This window comes from Aquarana catesbeiana, linkage group LG10, assembly GCF_042186555.1.
Source record: "Aquarana catesbeiana isolate 2022-GZ linkage group LG10, ASM4218655v1, whole genome shotgun sequence".
In the NCBI taxonomy this organism is placed as follows: domain Eukaryota; kingdom Metazoa; phylum Chordata; class Amphibia; order Anura; family Ranidae; genus Aquarana; species Aquarana catesbeiana.
The window spans coordinates 238,156,922-238,182,715 of record NC_133333.1 but is presented as its reverse complement, the minus strand read 5'-3'; the positions used below and the strand labels follow the sequence as shown (position 1 = coordinate 238,182,715).

General features: G+C 42.3%; 1 protein-coding gene across 1 annotated transcript in view; it reads left to right on the top strand.

The window, feature by feature from the left end:
* The window catches only part of VSIG10L2 (V-set and immunoglobulin domain containing 10 like 2), a 102,279-nt gene that overhangs the window by 54,324 nt on the left and 22,161 nt on the right, over positions 1–25,794 (top strand). Inside the window, exons 5-8 of the mRNA XM_073601154.1 lie at positions 2,609–2,869; positions 5,512–5,763; positions 9,162–9,452; positions 17,029–17,343. Of these exons, the coding sequence (XP_073457255.1) occupies positions 2,609–2,869; positions 5,512–5,763; positions 9,162–9,452; positions 17,029–17,343 (1,119 nt within the window). The remainder of the gene's footprint in view (positions 1–2,608; positions 2,870–5,511; positions 5,764–9,161; positions 9,453–17,028; positions 17,344–25,794) is intronic.

The following is a 25,794-nucleotide window of genomic DNA, read 5'->3' as shown; positions in this document are numbered from 1 at the left end:
GATCAGTTGCACTGCCTTAGTAATTGCCACAGCCTTTTCAAATCTGAGGGAAATCCTGAAAACATGACCTGTTGGAGCGCCTTGAGGACTGGAGTTGAGAAACACTGGTCTAGCGGAGATTGGATTGGAGATTAGCGGAGACTGGCAGTCCATTTTCACCCGATTTCTCCATAGAGGAGAGCAAGACTGTGTCCGTCTTTATTCTGCACAGTGAGTGGAGATGGACCTGTCATTCACCTGCTCAGCGGGGATCAGCAGAGCGATCCTCCACTGAGCAAGCGGATTCCGCTAGGCAGAGGCGGCCATGTGAAAGGGGCCTGAGGAGAGAAGCAGTTCAGAAGTAAAATAAGCCCTCTGACACAGACCCTTAAAGTGAATGTAAACCTGATTAATGAAATTTGACCTAAGCACATCTATCTGCAGTGTTTTCTTATCTCTCTCCAAAGCACTAAGTCCCTTGTCTTATGGAGTGGGAGGGGTGTGTACCTTTCCTCCAATCAGCTGTCACACAGGGAATGCCAAGAATCCACAATAATCCACACCCAGTGGGGAACAGGAAGAAAAAATCTCTAACACGATGTGAACTTTCTAAAGAATATAGCAAGCTGAGGCTGTTCACTTCACTGGGTGTATGTGAGGGTTTACATCCACTTTAAAGTAGAACTATAGACAAAACTTTTTTTTTTTTGGATATAATGCCTTGTACACATGGGCTGAATGTTGGGAGACAGCTGGTTCAATAAAAAATGGTCGACATTAAGGTCATGTGTAGGTCGGCTGGTCCAACAGAAGCCGCCGTTTGGCCAGCTTCTGTCAGACAAGCATGCTGGAAAACTGAGCTATTGTGTTCTGACAGGAGAGGGGGGGGGTCCCCTGTCAGAACACAATAGCTCAGCGGGGGGGGGAGATCACTGGACTAACATCAGACAGTGGCTCTGAACCGGAACAGTCCGTTTTTTGGTTTTTTTTTTGTTCAGGTTGAACGAAAAAAAAAAAACTATTAGTGTGTACCAGGCTTAAGGTAGGGTTATAACTAAGGATGCACTGTTACCAGTACCGGTATTGGTGCCGAGTACTAGTGCAAATGCTCCGGTACCCAAACGATACCTTTGTGGTGCGATCTGAACCCATACACAATGAATGTTCTCAAATTGCACTACAAAGAATCACATGCGAATTGAACAGTAATGCGGTGCAATTCCTGTCCGAATCACATGCGGTTACCGCACCGCTCCTGTGTGAACCCAGGCTTGTCATAGTGACTTCAGCCTGGATTCACATTGGAGAAGCGCGGGAAAGCACATGCGATTCTTTGTGCAATTTGAGCTCAATAATTCTTAGTCAGTATCGGCAAGTACTTACTCAGTATCGGCAAGTACTTGAACAACAGTATCGGTACTCGTAAGCGCCGGTAAAAAACGGTTTTGGTGCAACCCTAGTTTTAACCCCCTGTTAAGCCGCGTACACACGAGCAGAATGTCCGACAGAAAAAGTCAGATGGAAGCTTTTCATCGTATATACCGATCGTGTGTAGGCCTCATCTGACTTTTTTTTTTTTAAAAGTCTGACGGACCTAGAAATGGAACATGTTCTAAATATTTCCGACGGACCCAATTCCTATCGGGAAAACCGATCGTCTGTATGCTGGTCCGACGGACCAAAAACGACGCTTGCTCTAAAGCAAGTATGAGACGGACGCTATTGGCTACCGGCTATTGGACTTACTTTTTCTAGTCCCGTCGTACGTGTTGTACGTCACCACATTCTAGACGGTCGGACTTTAGGTTGACCGTGTGTAGGCAAGACCGCTTGAATGGAATTCGATCGGAGGTTCATCTGAGAAACCGTCGGAGTTTATTACAACGGCAAAACCGGTCGTGTGTACGCGGCATTAGTTTTTTTTTTTTTGCCACCTGTGTCCAATTGGGGAGATGTACCTTCACTTCCTGTCCCATAGCCAAAACAGGAAGTGAGAAATTCTTTGCAAATTAAGGCAATTTCTTGAGGACCCCCAGGTCACCAGAACTAGGGTCCCCTTTAGAAAATATCCCCTCTATTACTTTTCTAGGGACAACCCAAAATGTGGGATTTTCTTTTACTTTTGATGACAAAGGTAAACAGGACAAAAAGAGAGGGTGACTCTCCCTAACGGGGGGGGGGGGGGGGGGGGGGCACAGACACAAACCTAACATTTGTTCTAATCAATCTCCACTCTATCCAAAACTAAAAAAAAAAGTTTTCCCTTTAGTTATCTTTCAAAACACAAGCAGAGCAAGATAGAAATGGTCAGGACCAGGTTCATAATTTCAGCTGTCGCACCTTGAGGAAGGGCTGTACCATTGTGTAGCATATTGGGGGGGTGATGTGATGACTTTAGAAGAATAAAGAATATGTGAGTTTGCAGAGAAATTCCTGGTGTCATCCATCTCTGTCTCTCAAGTTGAGAGCCATCATAGTCTCAGAACAGGGTATTGACATCACACCATCTTCCCTTGACATGACTTCATATGTCCTGCTTTATTAGCTTTTAAGTATCTTCACAAGACCATCTTTGTCACAGTTGGCATGGAATTGTTTGTCTGGTGCATTCTCACTATTTCTTGTGCAGATCTGCCCGAGGGCCAACCCAGCTGCACAGCGCTGCCACGCGACCGCTACCAGAATGTGGCACTCTGGTGCTCGTGGCCCGGTGGGCTTCCGCTGGCCCAGCTTTACTGGATGAAACAAAGTGAAGAGGACAACATTATTGTGTCAAAGTCTAATGCCACCCTTATAAAGAGCGGGGCTGATATGAAGAACCGCACCACATTTTACTGCTCTATATTCCACCCATCCCTCAAGAAGAACATCACATGCAGCACCACCGTGGGTAAGTTGAGATCACAGTAACAAGGGGTGGTGATATGTATTTAAATATTTTCTTGATAAAATGAGAAGCAAATCCTTGATTTGCAGATTCCAATTCTTCTACTTTCATAGTAACTACTTTATTCTGTTTTTTAAAATATTCTTCACTGTAAGGTTATGGTTATTTGCTAAAAGTCCTTATAATTTTTCTCACACTTCTTTTCTGTTTGTTCACAGGCCATACCATCTCTGCCTTGTTAGAAACCTTAGTTTAGTAACGCATTCCTTTTTTTTAAAGTATAACTATAGGCATGACTTTTTTTCATTTTGGATAGAGCCAGAGAGGGTTATAACCCCTGTCGGATTTCTTTTTGCCATCTGTGTCCCATTGCAGAGATTTTCCTTCGCTTCCTGTAATATAGCCAAAACAGGAAGTGACGGGAAATCCCTGCAAATTACGAGAATTTCTTGGGGACCCCCAGCTCACCAGTACTAGTGTGCCTATTGGAAGATTTCCACTCTATTACTTTTCTGGGGACAACTCAAAATTTGAGATTTTCTTTTACTTTCACTTGCAATGATAATGGTAAACAGAACAAAAAGAGAGGGTGAATCTGCTTTAAAGTGGTTTTAAAGCCTAAACATTTTTTTTTTACCTTTGTGCATTACTTACAATAAGATTCAAACATGTTTAAATGTTTAAGCATTGAATTGGGCCCCTCACCCCCCCCCCTTTTTTTTTTTTTTTTTTTTACTTACCTGAGCCCTCATTGGATCCAGCGCTGTGCATGTCTGCAGCTCTTCTCTCCCCTCACTTCCATGTCTCCCGGGCTTTGCTGGAGCATCGGGCTCGAGAGTGAGCATGCACGAGTGCCCCCATGGAAAGCGGCTTTGAGGTTTGAGGCCACTCTGTGGAATTACATTCCACAGAGCAGGTAAGTATAGAGATGACTGACTCGCACTTCCTGTTTCCCATGTGTGGAGAGCTTTCTTCATACAGTATATTCCTTCATGTCAAGGTAATATATTAGAATGCACTCCAGGGAGGGGTATTTTTTTCACCCAGACAGGAAGTGGGGGAGTGAGGGGATACAAGGACACAAACCGCAACTAAAACCTGACAGAATATCTAATGTCGCATACACACGAGCGGAATTTCCAACGGAAAGAGTCCGATGGGAGCTTTTCATCGTATATTCCGACCGTGTGTATGCCCCATCTGACTTTTTCTGTCGAAAATTCAGACGGACTTAGATAGAGAACATGTTCTATATTTTTCCAAAAGAAACAAATTACTATCGGAAAAACCGCTCCTCTGTATGCTGTTCCGACGCACCAAAAACGATGCATGCTCTGAAACAAGTACGAGACAGAAGCTATTGGCTTCTGGCTATTGAACTTCCGTTTTCTAGTCCCGTCGTACGTCACCGCGTTCTGAACGGTCAGAATTTGTTGTGACCGTGTGTATGCAAGACAGCTTGAGTGGAATTCCGTCGGAACTCCGTCGTAAAAACCTTCAGAGTTTATCCTGACGGCAAAACCGGTCGTGTGTACAGGGCATAACAGTTATCTAGTCAGTCCAAAAGGGAAAAAAATGTAACTGAGTTCTTTCACTTTATTGCTTCAGTGGGGGCTTGTCTGAAAGGCCATATAGTGTCAACAGATCAGGGCTTAGGAAGACAGTAGGATAATATAATGCCTACTGATGGCATCTGCTTCTACCTACCTAGAGGTAGCTTTCTGAATCAAATAGGCCACATGTGTCAAACACAAGGCCTACAGGCAGAATCTGGCCCAAGGACATTTTATGTGGCCCTCACCCCCAGGGGGAGGGGTGGAGGTGAGATGTGGACAGCCTATGACAGAGAGCTGAACCGTGCACACTCCTAAACCCTGCACTCTGTACACAGTGCACCCCTGAACTCTGCACTCTGTATGTAGCTCACTCCTTAACACTGCACTCTGTACATAGCGCATCCCCCACATTACGCAGTCCTGGTATTTATTACCCTTTTTAAGAATCTCCCACTGTTTGTGCGCAATTTGGCTACAACCACCGTTCTATGCAGTTTGGCGCTGCATACATTACAGATATTACCCGTCCTTCAAAAGACAACCATAATGCTGATGCAGCCCGCAAAAAATTTGGGTTTGACACCCCTGGAATAGGCAGTGTCAGTGTCTGACTGCAGTGCCCGTTTTGGATAAACCAGTATCCTGAAATGATTGCATTTCTCTAGGGGGGGGGGGGGGGAGAGTAAGCTTCTTGGACCAATGCAGATGCAAACAATAGAGATGGTAGAGCAAGTAACATCATCGTGAGGTGCCGGTTAAAGATATACACCTAGCAGCAAGTGGTTAAGCCATACAACTAACAGAAAAGTTATTCATGTAGTCCATGGATTCTATAATTATGTTGACAGCACCCTACAGTGTAGACTGAAGAACACTTCATAGATTGGTGTACATCCAGACGGGTCACTTGTGAGATGTTTCTCTAATAGGCTTTCTATGATGCTAGGTGTGTCACTTGGAAGTTCTTCTATGACTGTACCTACCCTCTTGTTTACTATACTGTAAAATTCTGTATAGCAATGTTGTAATCCATTGTAGTTTGTAATCCATTGTAGTTTGTAATCCATTGCATATCTTCTTGTTTGTCAGTGATGCCCTCAGGCGGCCCAAACTGTTCAGCGGTTGCCACCAAACTGAATGAATTTATCATGCTAACGTGTGAATGGACAGGTGGTTTACCACGTATTACACTGGCATGGAATTATGGCTTAGTCGGAGATATTAAAGAGTCCTCAAACATCTATGTTTTTAAACCCGACCGCACATACAATGGCAAGTTATTCACCTGTGTCGCCCTTCATCCCATGATAACAGAACCGACAGAGTGCCATGTCCAACTTGGTAAGATCAATAATGTATTACTCTGAAGGATGAGATTCTTTCATTACATGTAGCAACAATGGTCCTCAGGGTCATATTTGAAATAAATGAATACGTAGGGGCTTAGCATTAAGTCTGGAAAAAATAATACCTGTTTCCAGTTATTTGGGAAGATTTATTAAAAGCTCATCCAATGTAGAATATGTGTATTTGTCATCGTTTATAGGTTTCCTATTAGCTATAAAATCCTCTTTACAGCAGTCTGCTTTTCTTTTCAGTAGTTTCCATAGAAACCTTGTTAATCTTCAGAAAGTTCTATTAATATTGGATGAAACATTGGGTTTGATATATTAAAACTGGAGAGTGCACAATCCTGTGTAGCTCTGTATAGAAACCAATCAGCTTCCAAGTTTCTTTTGTCCAAGCTTAAAGTGGATGTAAACTCAATTCATGAAATTTGAGCTGGGCACATATATCTGCAGTCTTTGGTTATCTCTCTTCGAAGCACTAAGTCCTGTGGCTTTCTCCTGCTCCGTTCTTCTGTTATCAGCCTGATAACTCCTGACAAGTTCTCTGACACATATGATAAAAGCAGCCAGAGTTTTTTTGTTGGAGAGGATGCTATACATCAGGGGTCTCAAACTGGCGGCCCTCCAGCTGTTCCAAAACTACAAGTCCCATCATGCCTCTGCCTATGGGATTCATGCTTGTAACTGTCAGCCCTGCAATGCCTCATGGGACTTGTAGTTTTTCAACAGCTGCAGGGCTGCCAGTTTGAGACCCCTGCTATACATAGATTAGAACAGAGCTGAATGATTCAAAAAACAGAGCTGAAAGTCTCTACATATGAGGAGAGGGGGTGTGTGCCTTTCCTCCAATCAGCTGTCTTGGCTGCATGCCCAGGCTTCACTGCAGTGCTAACCAGGAAGAGAAAATCTCCTAACACCATGTGCACTTTCTAAAGTGCTGTATTCATCTTTATCTTATATAAAGATGAATACAGCAGATATACAAGTAAAACTTATGTAGGAGGATTTGTTTCATCTCTGTGTATCATCTGAGGCTTTTCACTTCACTGGGTATATGTGAGGGTTTACATCCACTTTAATTGAAAAAGCTGAAGTTAGAAGCTGATTGGCTACCATGCACAGCTGCACCAGATTTTGCACTCTCCAGTTTTAGTAAATACACCCCATTGAGACTGTTTTATATTTAGAAAATGACAAATGGTTTGATATAGCCAAAAGTCTTATGTTGGCTTTAGTCCCTTACCTGCTATAAAATGAAAACGGGGGGTTGGATTGCCACATAAATTTATCCAGATTTGTTGCATTTCATGTGCACTCACTTTTCATCAGCTTTGATCTTTCTTTTCTCTTCTTTTCTTTCCTTTTCTTGTTCTTTCTCTCTCTCTCCCTTTTTGTTCTCTTTCCCTCTGTCTCGTTCTATCTCTCTCTCTCTCTCTCTCTCTCTCTCTCTCTCTCTCTCTCTCTCCTCTCGCTTTCCATTTCTTTCTCTTTTTCTATTTCTCTTTTTCTCTTTCTTTCTTTCTCTTTCTTATTGCTGCACAGCAGTTTTACATGGGAGGGTTTAATACTTTAAAGTGAATCACTCATGTGCCACAAATCCGTAAAATTCATTAGAACAGAAAAAAAGAAACCCTCTGGGTCGGACTTTGGAAGCAAATTGGAACAACAATGTATTATCTTAAACAAAATGGATTTTATTGATTGTAGATACAGAGGAATAGACAATATAAAATTATAAAAAAGGTATTGTCCATTGACGGCCACGCAATGGCCAGAAGAGACGGACGTTACATATACCCAAGAAAAGGAATGATGTTTCAACAGTATGGCATCAAAAACACGCGTGAGCCCCTGTGCATCAATGCGTTTCGCTGGATCGCTTCCTCAGGACACACACTGGGGGATATAGAAACAGGTCTCGCTGATCCGGACATACGCCACTGTCTACACTGTCTTCCGCGGGTTACTGAAAACTTGGCTTTTCACGCAGGTGTTTCCTGCGTAGTCTCTTTCTCTTCTACCCTTCTGCCGCTCTGTGCTGCTTCTGGTCCCTGGGCCCTCTCTTTCCAGGATCTTTGCTATGCACGTCGGGACCCTTCGGGGTCTGACCGCACTATATTAAGATTCAACTCAACTCAATAACCAAAGCTAGGATTTCAAATTTGAAATATATACCAAAAGGTGGTTCAACCTCTAGGGGCAAAATTAAAGCTTCTATGGTATAGTACCATGATGTTGGTACTTTCAGGGGAAGATATACAGGCACACGGTACAGGTGTTGGCCACCCCCCTCCCCCTGTGGATTTATGCATTATAGTTTTCAGGGGAAGATATACAGGCACACGGTACAGGTGTTGGCCACACCCACCCCCCCACCCCCACCCCCTGTGGATTTATGCAGTTATAGTTTTCAGGGGAAGATACACAGGCACATATTACAGGTGCTGTCCCCTCCCTGTGAATTTATGCGGTTATAGCTGTAAAGTAGATAACCTTCATGCAACTGTAAAGTTTTTGAAGGGCTATACTCACTATTCAATGTGAATGTCACTACTGACTGCAGTACAGCAAATATTTTATTCATGTCTGATGATAAGTGTACCATATAAGCTTTCATTTTGCCACTAGAGGTTGAACCACCTTTTGGTGTATATTTCAAATTTGAAATCCTGGCTTTGGTTATTCTGGTGTTATGACGCCCATCCAGGGAGAGTCCTATGTAGACAGTGGCGTATGTCCGGATCAGTGTGACCTGTTTCTATACCCCCCCAATGTGTGTCCTGAGGAAGCAATCCAGCAAAATGCGTTGACGCACAGAGGCTCACGCATGTTTTTGATGCCATACTGTTGAAACATCATTCCTTTTCTTTGGTATATGTAACATTTGTCTCTTCCGTCCATTGCATGGCCGTCAATGGACGATACCTTTTTTATAACTTTATATTGTCTATTCCTATGTAGCTATGTTCAATAAAATCCAGTTTTTTAAGATAATACATTGTTTTTCCAATCTACTTCCAAAGTCTGACTTAGAGGGTTTCTTTTTTTCTTTTCTAATGGGAGGGTTTGACAGGCAGCTGCTACACATAGCGTTAGAGAAATTGCCACAATGCATGGTGGCCATGGCACTAGTGACCTCATGTTTGCTCGGTAGTTGGGAGGCGGTAAAAAATGCAGATTAAGTGCCTGTTTGTTACGCCTCTTGGCCTCCCATGTGAAAGGGGTCCTACTTTGTGCCTGACTTCTTCTCCCCTCCTCTCTCTCTTCCTGCCTCCCTCACTTATTTCTCTCTCTCTCTCTCTCTCTCCCTCTCTCTCTCTCGTCTCTGCTCTTCCTAACTTCCTTGTCTTTCACTGTATTTGTAAATGTCATGCCCCTTCTTTCTCTCAGAGGCTCCAGTCCTTGACTCCCCATCCATGGCGAACGCCATACTAGAGGGAAATAGCGCCTATATGATTTGCAATCTAAAATCAGCAACTCCAAGCTCAGAGATCACCTGGTATGACAACAACAACCAGGAGATAATCTCTGATTCCCAGAAGTATGGTATATTCAAGGAAGACAGCATGTCGAACCTGACAGTACGAGAAACTGAGTGGGGCAAGGACAGCGGACTGTACCGGTGTATGGCCTCTAATGCTGTGGGAAACACCTCTCTTTTAATTCGGCTGGATGTCAACAGTACGTATGAGTTTTCTGCTTACACATCAAATTCTAGGAGCAAGCCAGGCACACACTGCAAACAGTCCCCAGTTTACTGGGATTATCCTGCGCCTTCAGCAGAGGGTGAGATTTAGTCAATTTAAGGTAAGCCCTACTAAAACTACAGTAAAGCCAGAATAAGTTTATGCATTTTTTTTTTAGATGCCCAGGTTTGTGACAGGAAAAGCTTAATCCATAAAAGATTAGTTCTTTCCCATCCGTGAGAGACACAGGAAGTCACTGCCGCCTACTGGAGTATCGGACATTGTCAAACAAAACAAAAACAGCAGGCCCGCCCTGGAATAACCCCCCTACAACAAGCATTTTTTTTTTGCTAATATTCTAGGAGGATGTACATCTATGTTCCACTGATTTAAGTGTATGTAAATCAAAATTCTTAAGTGTGGGTAGATCATTTTTTTTGCTTTATAATTGCAGTTGGGCAAGTAGTATTGATGTAAGCAAACATCCAAAAAATATCCAGACTCTGATCTCTCATTCAGCCCCCACATCCAATCACTGGCTACATCTTGCCGCCTTAACCTCTGCAACATTTTCAGAATTTGCCCCTTCCTCCTTCCTGACTAACGACATTACAAAACAATTTATTCACTCCTTGGTTATTTCCCACCTTGACTACTGCAACTCCCTCCTCACCAGGGTTGCCAACCTCCCGTAGCATTTTTTTTTACTGGCAAAACATGGAAATTTTACTGGCAGGTCACCTTTTTTTTTTTTTTTTTTTTTTTTTTTACTGGCAACCTGAGAAATTACAGAACTCCTATTGAAAACTAACACAGTGAATATTTGAACAGTATAAACATGATATGGAAACACTGACAATACCTATAACAAAGTAATTTGCTTGATTTACACTTAAAAAGTCAATGCAGCATGAAATTATCAGCCCCTGATATTTACTGGCAGTTGTAAAAAAAATCACTGATTTTTACAAACTGTTAGTAAATTTACTGGCGGTTGGCAACCCTGCTCCTCACTGGTCTACCTTTACACAGGTTATCCCCCCCCCTTCAGTTTATTATGAATACTTCTGCTAGACTAATACACCTTACTAACTGATCCGTGACTGCTGCCTCTCTCTGCCAATCCCATCACTGGCTTCCACTACCTCATCGTATAAAACTCAAAATACTAACCACAACATACAAGGCCATCCACAACATCGCCCCCAGCTACATCACCAATCTCATCTGCAGATATCGCCCAACTCCTCTTCTCCGCTCCTCCCAAGATCTCCTGCTGTCTAGCTCCTTTGTTACCTCCTTCCATGCTCAGGAGTTCTCCAAAGCCTCTCCCATCCTATTGAACTCCCTGCCCCAGTATGTCCAGTCAGCCCCTACCCTATGCCCACCTTTAGGCGATCCCTGAAAACTCACTTATTCAGGGAAGCCTACCCCACCTCCACCTAAGAACTATACTTGAGTCACCTCCATCCGATCATCCCCCGCAGCTATTACCTCTTGTATCATCTCCCCCTCCCTTTAGATTGTAAGCTCCACAAGCAAGGCCCTCCTGTCCCTTCTGTATTGAACTGTATTGTAATTGTACTGTCCCTCCTCTACATTGTAAAGCGCTGCGCAAACTGTTGGCGCCATAAAAATCCTGTATAATATCTGTTGATCCTGCCAGTTTTAACTCCCTCTAAGATCTTCTTTAATGGTTGCTTTCTTGGCTGCTCTCGTCATTTGGCAGATGAAACTGGGACTTTCTATAGCTTCCACTTTTGCAGGATAGACTGACCTTTTACAGGAAGTGGAAAAATAACAGCTCTACTGGCAGGATTAACAGGTAAAAAAGCTATGTTATGAGGGACTCAGGAAAACAAACATTACTGTTGTGGTAATACTTTGTATCATGCATGTATTTTTTCATGTCCATGTAGCTGCAGTATGTCTCTTCACTTATTCACAGCTACCCAGCACAGTTGTCCTCTGTCTCAACTTTTGGTCTTACTGTGACCAAAACCCAATAAATCGGAAATCGCAGGGTGAACCTGGAAGTGACCTTTGGGCACTTTTCCAGACTGGTTTAAGTTAGCTGTGGATTGCTTCTCGGGTCCAGAGCTTTTAGCATTGGCTCTGCAGTTGCTTTGTCTCTGAAAAGTCACTTCTTTGAGTAGGCCATTTGGTCCTAGCATCGGTAGCCCCCCCCTCATTTTTATTATTTGCTGGGCTCTAATTTGTGTCCTCATTTTTCTGCCAGTATGATCAGGAACTGAATGTTGGCGTCATTCTGCTGGATGAAGTGTTGCTGCCAGACAGCATAGAGGAAGCTTCTTCCTGCTACTGCTTCTAATACAAGATCCATGTGGAACTTTGATCCCCGATCTGTTCTTACTTCCTGCCTGCAGTGCTGCTTGGTCACCTCCAGCCACCTAAATCTCTGGGCTTGAACTTGTCTTCTTGTCTTCCACCTGCCTATGTTCCATGAGTACTCAAGGTCTAGCCTTCTACCATAAGTCTGTCACTTCTACTTGTGCTGTATCTGTCCTTGGGTCCTACAAGGCCCTCTAAGGCTTCCAAAACCTTCTCTTCACAATATATTTTTGTGTTGTTTCTGTTTGAAGATTGGATGCACCCTGATAGGGTTTTTGCTGCTCTCAAATGCTTGTTGGTGCCGTGCACTGATAAAGGGAAAATAGTCAAACAAAATTCTATGTGCTTAGGTCTAAAAGGGAGAAGGGGAAGGAACAACTTCTTTTTAGATCAAAATTGGATGCTATCAGCAAGGATGCTACTGGGTGTAAGTGTACTCCTCTTCCCCTGAGAAAGAAGCCTGTAGGTAGGTGCAGTCTTCTTTCTCCACCGCAGTTGAAGAGGAAGTCAAGAGGAACATAGTTCCTTTATGGTTTTCTGGGTCACTGGGGAAGCATCCAATTGGATGCTGCCACCCCATGTGACTCTGGCTGCTATCTTGGGTCAGGCAGAGCCTATTTAAGGCCATGGCTCTCAGGTTTGGTGCACATTTACAAGTTGGTAGAATAGGGACAGGTACACTTGTTAGGGACAGCACTAGCAGCAGTAAAAGGCTCCCGACGAGGAGGAAAAGAGTAGGGGTTGCAACTTCTCTGGACACCTGTCTGTTGGGCACAAGATGGCCAGGTCACATTCTTCCCCTCTCTATAGATGCTGATAGTCGGCCACCTTCTGCTCTCTACATGCTGTTGGAACTGTGAGTGTCCCTGGTTGGGCTGCCTTCCAACCAGGTTATTTGTGAACTGTCTCTGCATTATTTCAATACAAGTTCTTTCATTGCATGTGGGACGGAGTGTGTTATTCTGCTGCACCCCACATACACCTGGCGAAGGAGGATTGGGCTCCAGCATGGCTCTTCTAGGATCGGCCTTAGATCTAATACTGAAGTTCAATGGATCTAACATTCCTTTGGCAGAATGGGAGGAGAGACTGGAGAGTGTTGCATGCCTGTATGAGTTTCTGACCCGGCTGGTGGCGGAGCGGGCTAATAATGGCCTAGAGAATGATGCCTGCCATGCGGCGATGGCACTGCCAGAGCACAAGTGAGTTACCCTGGAACAGATTGCATCACAACTTGGAGGGTTTGTTTGGGGAGAAGATACCCCTCCCAGGGCTGAGGCAAAGGTTCTTAAGGAAACAGCAGAATCTCACCCATTACGCTCACTAACGCAGAACACATATTAAGGGATCAGTGTATAACAGGCCTGAAGGCTGTCCCTGTCTAGAGGGCCTTGCAAGCAAAAGTTAAGGCGCAATCCGCCACAATGTGGTGGTAGTATATGCAGTTGCAAGGAAACAGGAGGAAACTGATGCAATGGTAGCAGTCACCAAAAAATTTGAACCTGCATACTTTAAAAAGGAGGCCCTGGCACCTTCACCCTTGCGGCCACTATGGACATATATCTAAGAACTGTGGACAGTCAGGATTCTGAAACCCCTTCAGGCATTCTTTAAACTACTGCCTCCCGGGAGGAAACCCAGTACAGATTTCAAACTAAGCAACTGGACAGTCCCTTCAAAGACTTTTCCCTACCCCAACAGAGACTGCTTCATCAGCTGTTGGAAAAACACCTGCTAGTGTGCTACCAGTCCAGATAATTACGGGTTCACCAAAGCCATCGACCACCCCATACACACGGGGGAACATAACGTCCATCCAGGAGCTGCACTCTTACATTCTCTGGACACCCGCCTGTTGGGCACAATTCTTCCCCTCTCTACAGACGCTGATAATCTGCTACCCTCTGCTTTCTACACACTGTTGGAACTGTAAGTGTTCCTCGTGGGGCTGCCTTCCCACTGGGTTATTTGTGAACTGTCTCTGCATTATTTCAATACAAGTTCTTTCATTGCACTGTGACTGAGTGTGTTATTCCGCTGCACCTCGCTGCACCCCACCTTCAAGCCTAAGTAACAGATTTGCAAGTCCTCCCCCTTTACTACTTTTCGGAAAGCATCTCGCTTCAGTACAGCTTCAACTTTCACACCAAGACTCTCCAGGCTTGGCTCCCCTTCCACCCACAAGACCTAGCATTCCAAGTTTGCCAAATAGACCAACAAGCATACATCTATCGTCGGAGAGGAACAAGAAGTCTCACTACAACAAAAGAGGTGGAGCGAAACCTGTCTTGGGCTGAACATCATGTTCCAGCTCTGTCAGCCATGTACATCCCCAGGGTACACTGTTGAGGGGCAGATTTTATCAGCCCGCAGTGTCAAGACCCAGGAGAGTGGTCTCTGTGTTCAGAGGTGTTCAAAGACCTATGTCATAGGTGGTGGATGCTGGATGTGGAGCTCCCAACCTCCATATTCAAGAACAAACTAGACAAATTTGTATCCAGGTCTAAGGTACCACTGGTGGAAGCAGTGGATGCACTAGTAGATCTGTGGGATCAGTGCACCTTGATATATGCCTTTCCGCTTCTTTCTCAATTGTTTTGCATGACTAAGTTAAAGGGCATTCCTGTGGTTCTCATAGCCCTAGCTTGACACAGGGGAATATGGTACGCTGACCTAGTAGAGATTTTTGCAGATGCATTATGGACTCTGGCTGATTTACCACTCTGCTTCTCGGCTGTTGCTTAAAGCAGCATGGCTGTTAAATCGCAGGTTTTATGTGAAATGGGCACCTATGGGAATGGCATCCCTACAATGCTGATAGTTAGGAAGTCCACTTTCAATTTCATCAGAGGTGGAAGGTGTATTTTCTTGGTGTAAGTCCAAAGGCTTCCCCCCAGAAGTTTCTTCATGGTGGTTTAGTCACAACCACTGAATGACCCTTAGTACCATCGTAGGCCACATTGCTGCTCTTGTCATTCTTTTCCAGAGACTGGGCTCCCCACTCTGATCAAACCTTTGTGTAAGGGGACTGAGTGCTATGTGGCATCCCCATTCAAATCCCCTCTGCCTCCATGGGATTTAAATCTGGTCTATCTGTTGCTTCAGAAACTTCTGGTTGAACCTATCAAGACATTTCTATTATGCTCTGACCCACAAGGTAGTTTTCCTTGTTGCTATCACCTCAGCTAGATGAGTGTCAGAACTGGCAGCTTCATACTGCAAAGTATTCTACATACTGACAAGGTGGTTTTAAGGCCTTAATAAGGTGGTCCCTGCCTTTAACCAAGACATTGTCCTTCTCTCTTTGTGTCCAGCTTTAAGTTCACCAGGAGATTACTCCCCACTGTATGGATGTTGTTCAGGTTGTTTGGGTGTACCTCTCTGCCACCTCTTCCTTTCTACGAGATAGATTCTCTTTTTGTCATTCTGGAAGGGCCCAGGAAGGGTGCCCTAGCTTCTAGTTCCACTCTTTCTAGGTGTCACAGACAGATCATCATTTAGATACTCTCAAGGGTTAGATTCCTCCCTTTCCAATCAATGCTCATGCCCCCAGGGCTTTGAGTGCCTTTTGGGTATTTTAGCATCAGGCCTCTGTTTCCCCAGGTTTGTTAAGCCTGGTACACACTACAGTTTTTTTTTTGGTGCAATCCCACGGGTTGCATGAAAAAAAAAACAAAAACTGACAGCTTTGATCGGGAGCCGCTGTAGTAACCATGTGAGTTTAGTCTAGCGATCTCCACCGCTAAGCTGTTGTGTTCCGACAGGGGGACAGCCCCCAGCCAGAACACTCCGATCAGCGCTCTCTGCCATCGGCCTTTCTGTCGGACAGAGGACATGCACATGGGCAGATTGTTGGCCGGTATTTTTTGTACTGGCAAATGTCTCCCGACATTCTGCCTGTGTCTACAGGGATTAAGACTGCAATTTGGTCCTAAATTTACATGTTTTCCAAGTTTTATCAGGTGGACGTATCAACGTCTTCTGATGCCAGCTTTGGGTGTAAGGTCCAGGCGGCTCTTTGATCTGCAGGCAGTCCCCTGTTCTTATTCATCCTTGGGCCTGATAGCTGTTGTTTGGCTGTGTTGCATACCCCTAATTTGGACTGCTTGTCGAAGTTTCAAAGTTTTAACCACTTAAGCTCTTTGGACATGTCCCATTTACCCATGCTTTGAAAAAGTCTAAAGAAGTTTATGGCTGCAGCAACAGCTGTGAGTTTTATTCTTTGTCAGCAGGCTTCCGGTTTTTAGGTAAAAGTGATCTGGGCCTATGTAGAACCACCCAATCACTTTTTAAAGGACTGATAGGGTATCACCACACATGATAGAGTGAGAGAAAGATTCAAGATCCTTCATTTATAGGTAACTTTACAATGGTGAGCTGTAAAGGTATTTCAGCATCACCAAATGATACTCTGGGGTACTGTCATTTTTTGCCAATTCACAGGCGCATGCAGCTTTGAGGCTGGACATATTTGGTATTAATTTACTCAATATGACCTCATATTTTATTTTGTACAAATAAATTTGTATTTGCACTAAAATTCATCTTACTGGTTTTTTTTTTTGTTTGTTTTTTTACTGAAACTACAGACAAAATATTGCAACTACCATATTTTAATTTAAAAGAGCATCTGCTTTCAGAAAATATATAATGTTTCCGGGGCTTCATTTAGTTTGCTAGTCAAAAATGCTTATTTTAACGTGTGGGAAAATTTTAAAAATTGCTCCAGAGGCAATGTGGTTAAGACCTACTTAAAAAGAAAATAGAATTTTTGTATTCAGCATAAAACTCTTTTGTTGAAGTCCATTGAGTGACACGGCTCCCAACCCTCTTTGTTTCTAAACATGCTTTTGGTACTGCTTTGATACAAAACTGAGAAATGGTTGATAGTAGGGGGGTTTTCCCAGGGCTGGCCTAGAGTTTATTTTTTTTATCAAGTGTCCATTCCTCCTGTGGGCGGCAGTATAACTGGGATGTTTAAGACTACCTGTGTTCCTCAATGAACTCCCAGGAAAATTATTTAAATTATTTTATTTCAATTATTTTATTTTTAAACATGTTAAAGCAATACACATTTACATTTTAGTCTATAAGAATTATTTTGTTAAAACAAAATATGAAGAAGGCTGCAGGACTAAATTGATGGCATTCCTTATTTTAATGTAACTTTTTTTTTTTTCCTTCTTGATTTCTGTTTTATAAATTTGTCTTATCCACAGAATATCCTACTCCTCCCAATGTGAGCATCAGTAAGCTCCTCTATAGCCGCCAGAGGACTGAGGTTGATGTGGAGTGGATGACGCAGGGGGCGGGAGATTTAACGGGTTTCATGGTCCAACGACAAGCCAGCATCCGATCAGTTTCTCCTAGGAGATCCGTACAGACCGCCCCCTGGGATACTGTGGCCGTCGACATTGAGCCCGAAATCCGTGGCCATAAACTTGCTGGTTTGGACCCTTCCATTTTATATGCCTTCAGAATACTGGCCGTTAACCATAAAACTACAGGATTTCCCTCTGAGGTTAAAACACCAGGTACTGTACATGATTTATCAACTAGAGATATGTTGCCGAATCTTATAAATACTAAGGTTAGCAGCTCAGAGGCTCATCAAGCACATCAAGTCATTCCTTTCAACTGCCGGTGAGCTGCAGGTTGTCAAACTCAACTGGGAGGAGGAGAGCAGATGCTCCTTGGACCCTTCTTGTTTTTATAATAGCAGGATCACTATAGTCAGAAGAGAAAATGGTCATATTCATAACTGCCCTGAGGGTGGGTAAATTAGTGAACTTTCATGACTTTTATTTCTGCATTATATCCCATGACCCTCTGCTATTGTGAGCCTGTAGCTTTTACAAATTGGGCCTGTTTACCCTTATGTCTCAAGCAACCAGCTCTCTCCCAAATTAGTCTAACAGTTTCCACACAGAAAATAGTATGTTCACTAAGTATTTATGATGCTTCTTCTGAAATGTATTTTTAAAATGTACTTTTAATGTAGTTTTTATGTTGTTTGCTTGTTGTACTATATTTTCAGTGTAATACTCCACATACAGATTTGTAGACACTAGACACAGTTAATTCCTGTATACTGCAAGGCCAATGTGCATGTCTGATTGGGAGGAAAGTGTACTGTGTTAACCCATTCGCGCCTAAGGGTAAAACAAATGTTAATGCCATAATCGCAATTTTGCAACGTTGGCGTGTTAGTAAAACCGTACATATCAACGCAACTTCTTTGTGGGTCCAGGTGGATTATACCTTGTATTTTTTTCTGGACAAATTGGGCTTTTATTTGGTGGTAAATGGTAATGGATAGCTCCTGATTTCTTTCTTTTTATTATCAAAGGAAAATTGGCCCAAAATAGTAAGAAAAGAATATATATATATATATATATATATATATATATATATATATATATATATATATATATATAATATTTTTTTTTTTTTAATTTAGCTGTATATTTCTTGTTACTGCCATAACCTACCACCCAAAAAAACAACCCAAAATAAATTCTGCTCCTGACGATCATAGCGGCACTACATATGTGTATGTTGGTTGTTGTATGTACCCGTTGTACAGCCCAGAAAGAATAGTGCTCATTTTGCTTTTTTTTTTTTTTTAACCTAAAACACACTGACAATGATACTAATTTAAAAAAATTATAATAATAAAAAATGGTCAACTAATTCAAGAAGCTAAGCAGCAAAAGCAAAAACAAATATGCAAGAATGAATATCCCTAATATCAAAAGAAAACAAATGCAGTAATATGCGATAATATGCAATAATGTTGTGAAGCAATGATAAAAAGTGCGCTAATTCAAGAAGCTTTGCAGCAAAAATAGACAAATAGGCATAAATGACTATCCCTAATTAAACAAAAAAAATGCAATAATATGTGAAACAGTGATAAAGTGCTTGGATCAAAAGCAGATAATTATCTGATTTTACATAAAAAATATAGTAATACAAGTCCCAGATAATAAAGTACATGTGCTTCAAAAAGTGATGAGATGTGAAGATCAAGTGCTCAAAAAACAGTTGTTGATGGTTGTGAACACAATTGCTCCCACCATCTAGGTATCCACCAAGAGTGTGCCCCGGCAGCTCACCTTAAACAAAGACCCCAACAGGTCCAGTGGCGCTTTGGTATACATATCCTTAACGGCAGTTCACATTCCACTCTCCTCTCCTTATAGCATAAATCCAGGGATGTGGTACATGGCTCAGTAATCGGGGATAAATATCCGCTATGCTGTTTTCGATCTCCTCCTCTTCCCCATTCACAGGCCATACAAGACAAATAAGAACTCCATAGTGTAGTAATTTCACAGATGAAATGGTTTTATTAAAACATAATACCTAACATCTAGGTTAAAAGCAAGCAGTATCGATAAAATCCCTACCTCCAGTCTCGGCTGTGACTGGAAGTGATGTCACCGGCTCCTCCTACGCTTTGCGTCACTGGTCACGTGACTTTTTCAAGGATCCTGCTAAGCAGGAACACGGATCTCTGTATTCCCCCAGTCAGTCCATCCCCCACACAATTAGAAAACATCCCCTAGGTGCACACTTAACCCTTTGATCGCCCCTGGTGTTAACCCCTTCCCTGCCAGTGTCATTAGTACAGTGACAGTGCATATTTTTAGTACTGATCACTGTAATAATGTCACTGGTTCTCAAAAAAGTGTCAGGTGTCCAATTTGTCCGCGGCAATGTCCCAGTCCCGCTAACAATCGCTGATCGCTGCCATTGCTAGTAAAAAATAAATAAATAAAAAAGCCATAAAAATATCCCATAGTTTGTAAACCAATCAATATACGCTTATTGGGATTTTTTTTACCAAAAATTTGTAGCAAAATATATATTGGCCTAAATTAGTTAAGAAATTAAATTTGTTACATTTTTTATTGGATTTGTTTTATAGCAGAAAGTAAAAAATATTGTTTTGTTTTTTTTTTTCAAAATTGTCACACTTTTTTTATTTATAGCGCAAAAAATAAAAACCGAAGAGGTGATCAAATGCCACCAAAAGAAAGCTCTATTTGTGGGCAAAAAGGACATTCATTTTATTTGGGTACAGCGTCGCACGACCGCACAATTGTCATTTAAAATAACGCAGTGCCGTATCGCAAAAAATGGCCTGGTCATGAAGGAGGTAAAACCTTCCTGGGTTGAAGTGGTTAATCAGCCACAGAACCTGTGTAATAAATATGTGTTCGGCTTTAAAGGGATGATCTGCCAACCCTATGTCAGCGGAAAGGGGTTAATTACACTTACCTCTGTGTGGCACTTTCCACCAAGATTTGACTCACCGAAAATTGTGCCTAGAGCAGTGGTTATCAACCCCTGGGCTGCGACCGCCCTCCTCCTGGGATTCTAGCCATCTGCAGATCCACTAACCTCCCACAGTGAAACGCAGCCTGCCATAGAGGCCAGCAGTACCCCTCAAACCCACAATGTGCCTAGGTCTCCTGATATCCCTCAGCCCCCACAGTGCCCTCCAGCCCACCCTATCTTGCTGCATGGCCTCCAACCTTCAACAATGTCTCATAGTGCTCACCATCCTCTTAAAGCAGAGTTCCACCCAAAAATGGAACTTCCTCTGTCCAGATTCCCCCCCCCCCCCCCCTCCGGTGTCACATTTGGCACTTTTGAGGGGGGAGCAGATACCTGTCTGATACAGGTATTTGCTCCCACTTCGGGCGAAAGATCGCCACAGTATCCATGATGATCTATGCCACGTCCGGCCCTACCTCTGCCCCTGCCCCCCCCCCGTCTTTTGGGAGACACACGGGTCCCAGAAGACAGCAGGGACCACTCAGAACGCACAGCGTGACTCGTGCATGAGCAGTAGGGAGCCAGGCTGTGAATCCCCAAGGCCTCATGCACACAGGCTGTTAAAATAACGTTATGAAAAGGCCAGTATCTTTGCAGTGATTTTTTTTTACTTTTTTCAACGTTTTTGCAATAGCGTTTTTGAGCGTTTTGTTTTTTTTTTTTTTTTCACATTTTTTATTTTTTTTTCAATGGATCAAAAACGTTAAAAAAACGTTGGTGAACGACGTTTTTGAGTGTTTATCAGCGTTAGAGCGTTTTTACAGCTGAAAAACGTCTCTCAGAACCCACTGGTCCTGGTTTTTTTTTTTACAGCTTAAAAATGCCTATGCCATTTGCAGCTCAAAAACGCCTAGGTGGGCATGAAGCTATAGACTAACATAGACAGGCCTTTTTAAGCTGCAAAAAAAACTCAAAAAAGCAGCTGTAAAAACGTCTGTGTGCATGAGCAATAAAAGTCAGCCGCTGCAGTGTTTGTAGCTGCTGACTTTTATTTTTTTTTTTTTAGGCGGACCTCCGCTTTAAGGTGCACACCAGCCCCCATAGTGCCCTCCAGTCTCCCACAGTGCCCCTGCTAAATTATCAGCCTTCTGGAGAGATCCCCTAGCCCCCCACAGTTGGCACCAGCTCCCTTCCAAACCCCCTATCCCCTACAAGGCCACCCAGTCTGCTGCAGAGTCCCCTAAACCCCCATTCTTCCACAGTGAACCCCATCCAGAGCCCTCCAGCATTTGAGTACCTAGTTTGTACAGGTATTCCAGTACTTGTTTGTGTGATAAAAGTATATATATATATATTGTGTGTGTGTGTATATATATATATATGTGTGTGTATATATACTGTATGTGTGTGTGTGTGTGTGTATATATATATATATATATATATATATATATATATATATATATATATATATATATATATATATATATATATATATATATATATATATATATATATATACTGTGTTGTGTGTGTGGTTTTTTGGTCTCAATAGTGTTGATCAACACTGGATTGGAGCACAGAACGGAACCTTTGCGTTTTTGGCACAGTTTTCAGAGAAGCTTATTATGGGAAGGACAGCATAGAGATGACTGTAATTAACACAATTCACCGACCTTCCACTTTTTCTGTGATTAAATGAAAGGACTTTCTTGTTGAACCTTCCTGAGTTAATACGTAGGTCTGAACTGGTGTTTGTTTCTCTCTGATTTGTACAGTCTTGGTGGGCATATCATTACCATATTAATTACAGTATGGTACAAAGAACAAGATACGTTTTCATACAGTTTTATCTTACTGTGAAGGAAACGTTCTTCCTTCAGTGTCATTTAATCTCTTCTTTATGACATTCTATTCCCTTAACAGTAACCTAATACCTTGTACGTGGAATTAGGGGGTTTCTTGGTCTTTTCGTTGATGTACCTACTCAAATTACTATGAATAATTCAACAGTATAATTTATTCTCAGTAGTTGTGTTTATTGTACTGTTCTGGGTTAGGCTTGGACTGCCCATCTTGCTACTTTGGCTTTTTGCAGAAGGCTTGGGTGGTTTGTTAAAGCCGTTACCACAATCTCAGAACATTAGGGCCTGTTTACACTGAGCTGCGGTAAAACATGCGCCGTGCCTCGCTTTGAGGTGCGCTGCATTACCACAGGTCAATTATTCTAAATAGACCCCAATGATCTTGCAGTATTTTGTTTTTCCCCTGCAGTGCACCTCAACCCATGTCATGCGTTGTGGTGCGCAGTAGCGCAGGCACATTAGTATATGTTTTTTGACACCTTTTTAAAATGTATGGCACATACACACCATGATGCAGTGCGTTGTGGGAAAGTATGCCTGACCCAAGTGCACCAGGTGTGAACAGGTCCGAACAATATGTAGACATTGGTTTGTGCAACCATTTTTCTTTATAGTTGTATTGGTATTAATAGCATTTACAGTAGGTACATAACTTCTGCCATTCAAGCTTGTTACTAGAGGAGCACCGAATGGAAATTTTGTTACCCGAAAATGTAGGATGCACTTGGCTGAAAACCAAAATGACAGTTTTTAACCACTTCAGCCCCGGAAGAATTTACCCCCTTCCTGACCAGAGCACTTTTTTACAATTTGGCACTGCGTCGCTTTAACTGCTAATTGCGCGGTCACGCAATGCTGTACCCAAACGAAATTTGCGTCCTTTTGTTCCCACAAATAGAGCTTTCTTTTATTGGTATTTGATCACCTCTGCGGTTTTTATTTTTTGCGCTATGAACGGAAAAAGACCGAAAATTTTGAAAAAAAAACAATATTTTCTACTTTTTGTTATAAAAAAATCCAATAAACTGAATTTTAGTCATACATTTACTCCAAAATGTATTCAGCCACATGTCTTTGGTAAAAAAAATGTCAATAAGCATATATTTATTGTTTTGCGCAAAAGTTATAGCAACTAGGGTACATTTTCTGGAATTTACACAGCTTTTAGTTTATGACTGCCTATCTTATTTCTTGAGGTGCTAAAATGGCAGGGCAGTACAAAACCCCCACAAATGACCCTATTTTGGAAAGTAGACACCCCAAGGAAATTGCTGAGAGGCATGTTGAGCCCATTGAATGTTAATTGTTTTTGTCCCAAGTAACAATAATAATAATAAATAATAAATAAATAAAATAATGACAAAAAAAATAAAAAAAATTACAAAAAGTTGTCACTAAATGATATATTGCTCACACAGGCCATGGGCATATGTAGAATTGCACCTCAAAATACATTTAGCTGCTTCTGAGTATGAGGATACCACATGTGTGGGACTTTTTGGGAGCCTAGCCGCATACGGGGCCCCGAAAACCAAGCACCGCCTTCAGGATTTCTAAAGGCGTAAATTTTTGATTTCACTCCTCACTACCTATCACAGTTTCGAAGGCCATAAAATGCCAAGATGGCACAAAACCCCCCAAATGACCCCATTTTGGAAAGTGGACACCCCAAGCTAATTGCTGAGAGGCACGGTGAGTATTTTGCTGCTCTCGCTTGTTTTTGAAAATGAAGAAAGAAAAGAAAAATGTATTTTTTTTTTTTCTTTTTTCAATTTTCAAAACTTTGTGACAAAAAGTGAGGTCTGCAAAATACTCGCCATGCCTCTCAGCAAATAGCTTGGAGTGTCTACTTTCCAAAATGGGGTCATTTGGGGGGGTTTGTCCCACCTGGGCATTCCATGGCCTCCGAAACTGTGATAGGCAGTAAGGAGTGAAATCAAAAATTTACGCCCTTAGAAATCCTGAAGGCGGTGATTGGTTTTTGGGGTCATGTATGCGGCTAGGCTCCCAAAAAGTCTCAAACATGTGGTATCCCCGTACTCAGGAGAAGCAACAGAATGTATTTTGGGGTGTAATTTCACATATTCCCATGGCATGTTTGAGCAATATTTCATTTAGTGACAACTTTGTGCAAAAAAAATAAATAAAAATTTGTCTTTTTCCCGCAACTTGGGTCACAATATAAACTATTCCATGGACTCGACATGCCTCTCAGCAAATAGCTTGGGGTGTCTACTTTCCAAAATGGGGTCATTTAGGGGGGGGTTTGAACTGTCCTGGCATTTTATGCAGAACATTTAGAAGCTTATGTCACACATCACCCACTCTTCTAACCACTTGAAGACAAAGCCCTTTCTGACACTATTTGTTTACATGAAAAAATAATTTTATTTTGCAAGAAAATTACTTTGAACTCCCAAACATTATATATTTTTTTAAAACAAAGGCCCTACAGATTAAAATGGTGGGTGTTTTTTTTTTTTTTTCACACAGTATTTGCGCAGCGATTTTTCAAACACATTTTTTGGGGAAAAAACACACTTTTTTTAATGCACTAAAACATACTATATTGCCCAAATGTTTGATGAAATAAAAAAGATGATCTTAGGCCAAGTACATGGATACCAAACATGACATGCTTTAAAATTGCGCACAAACATGCAGTGGTGACAAACTACATACATTTTTAAAAGCCTTTAAAAGCCTTTACAGGTTACCACTTTAGATTTACAGAGGAGGTCTACTGCTAAAATTACTGCCCTCGATCTGACCTTCGCGGTGATACCTCACATGCATAGTGCAATTGCTGTTTACATTTGACGCCAGATCAACGCTTGCGTTCGCCTTTGCGCAAGAGCAGGGGGGGACAGGGGTGCTTTTTTTTTTCCTTTATTATTTTTTTTTTTGCTTTTTTATCTAAAACTGTTCCTTTCATATTTTTTTTTTTTTTTATAATTTTTATTGTTATGTCAGGGAATGTAAATATCCCCTATGATAGCAATAGGTAGTGATAGGTAATCTTTTTTTGAAAAAAATGGAGTCTATTAGACCCTAGATCTCTCCTCTGCCCTCAAAGCATCTGACCACACCAAGATCAGTGTGATAAAATGCTTTCCCAATTTCCCAATGGCGCTGTTTACATCCAGCGAAATCTAAGTCATGAAATGCTCGTAGCTTCCAGTTTCTTAGGCCATAGAGATGATTGGAGCCATTCTGGTCTTTGATCAGCTCTATGGTCAGCTGGCTGAATCACCGGCTACATTCTCAGGTTCCCTGTTGGGACAGGAGAGCCAGAGAAAAACATGGAAGACGGTGGGAGAGGGGGTCATTCCCTCCCACTGCTTGTAAAAGCAGTCTAGAGGCTAATTAGCTGCTAGGATTGCTTTTACATGAAAGCCGACCGCTGGCTGAAAAGAATGATACCAAGATGATACCTAAACCTGCAGGCATCATTCTGGTATAACGAGAGAAAGAGATTGATTGGTGGGTATGCCCACCGTTAGAATACCTCCCTTCATCCACCCACTTCTAATGATGGGCATACATGCACCATTTATATATGCCGAAGCATGGGGGCATCCGCCCCAAAAGTTAGGAGCAAATCGCTCCTCCGCACCTGCTGCCCCCAATGCTCGGCATATATCACCTCCGACAGCGCTGGAGTCACGGCTTTATGTATCGTGGGAGCAAACGCTGTTGCTGTCAAGATGAATAAATCCGCTCTGCAGCTGAATGGCGTACCTGAAAACAAAAAAATGGTTAACAATAAAACACAGTAAACAGTAAAGTATAAAAAATTGCATACCTGAAAAGCAAACATGATAAAACATAATAACA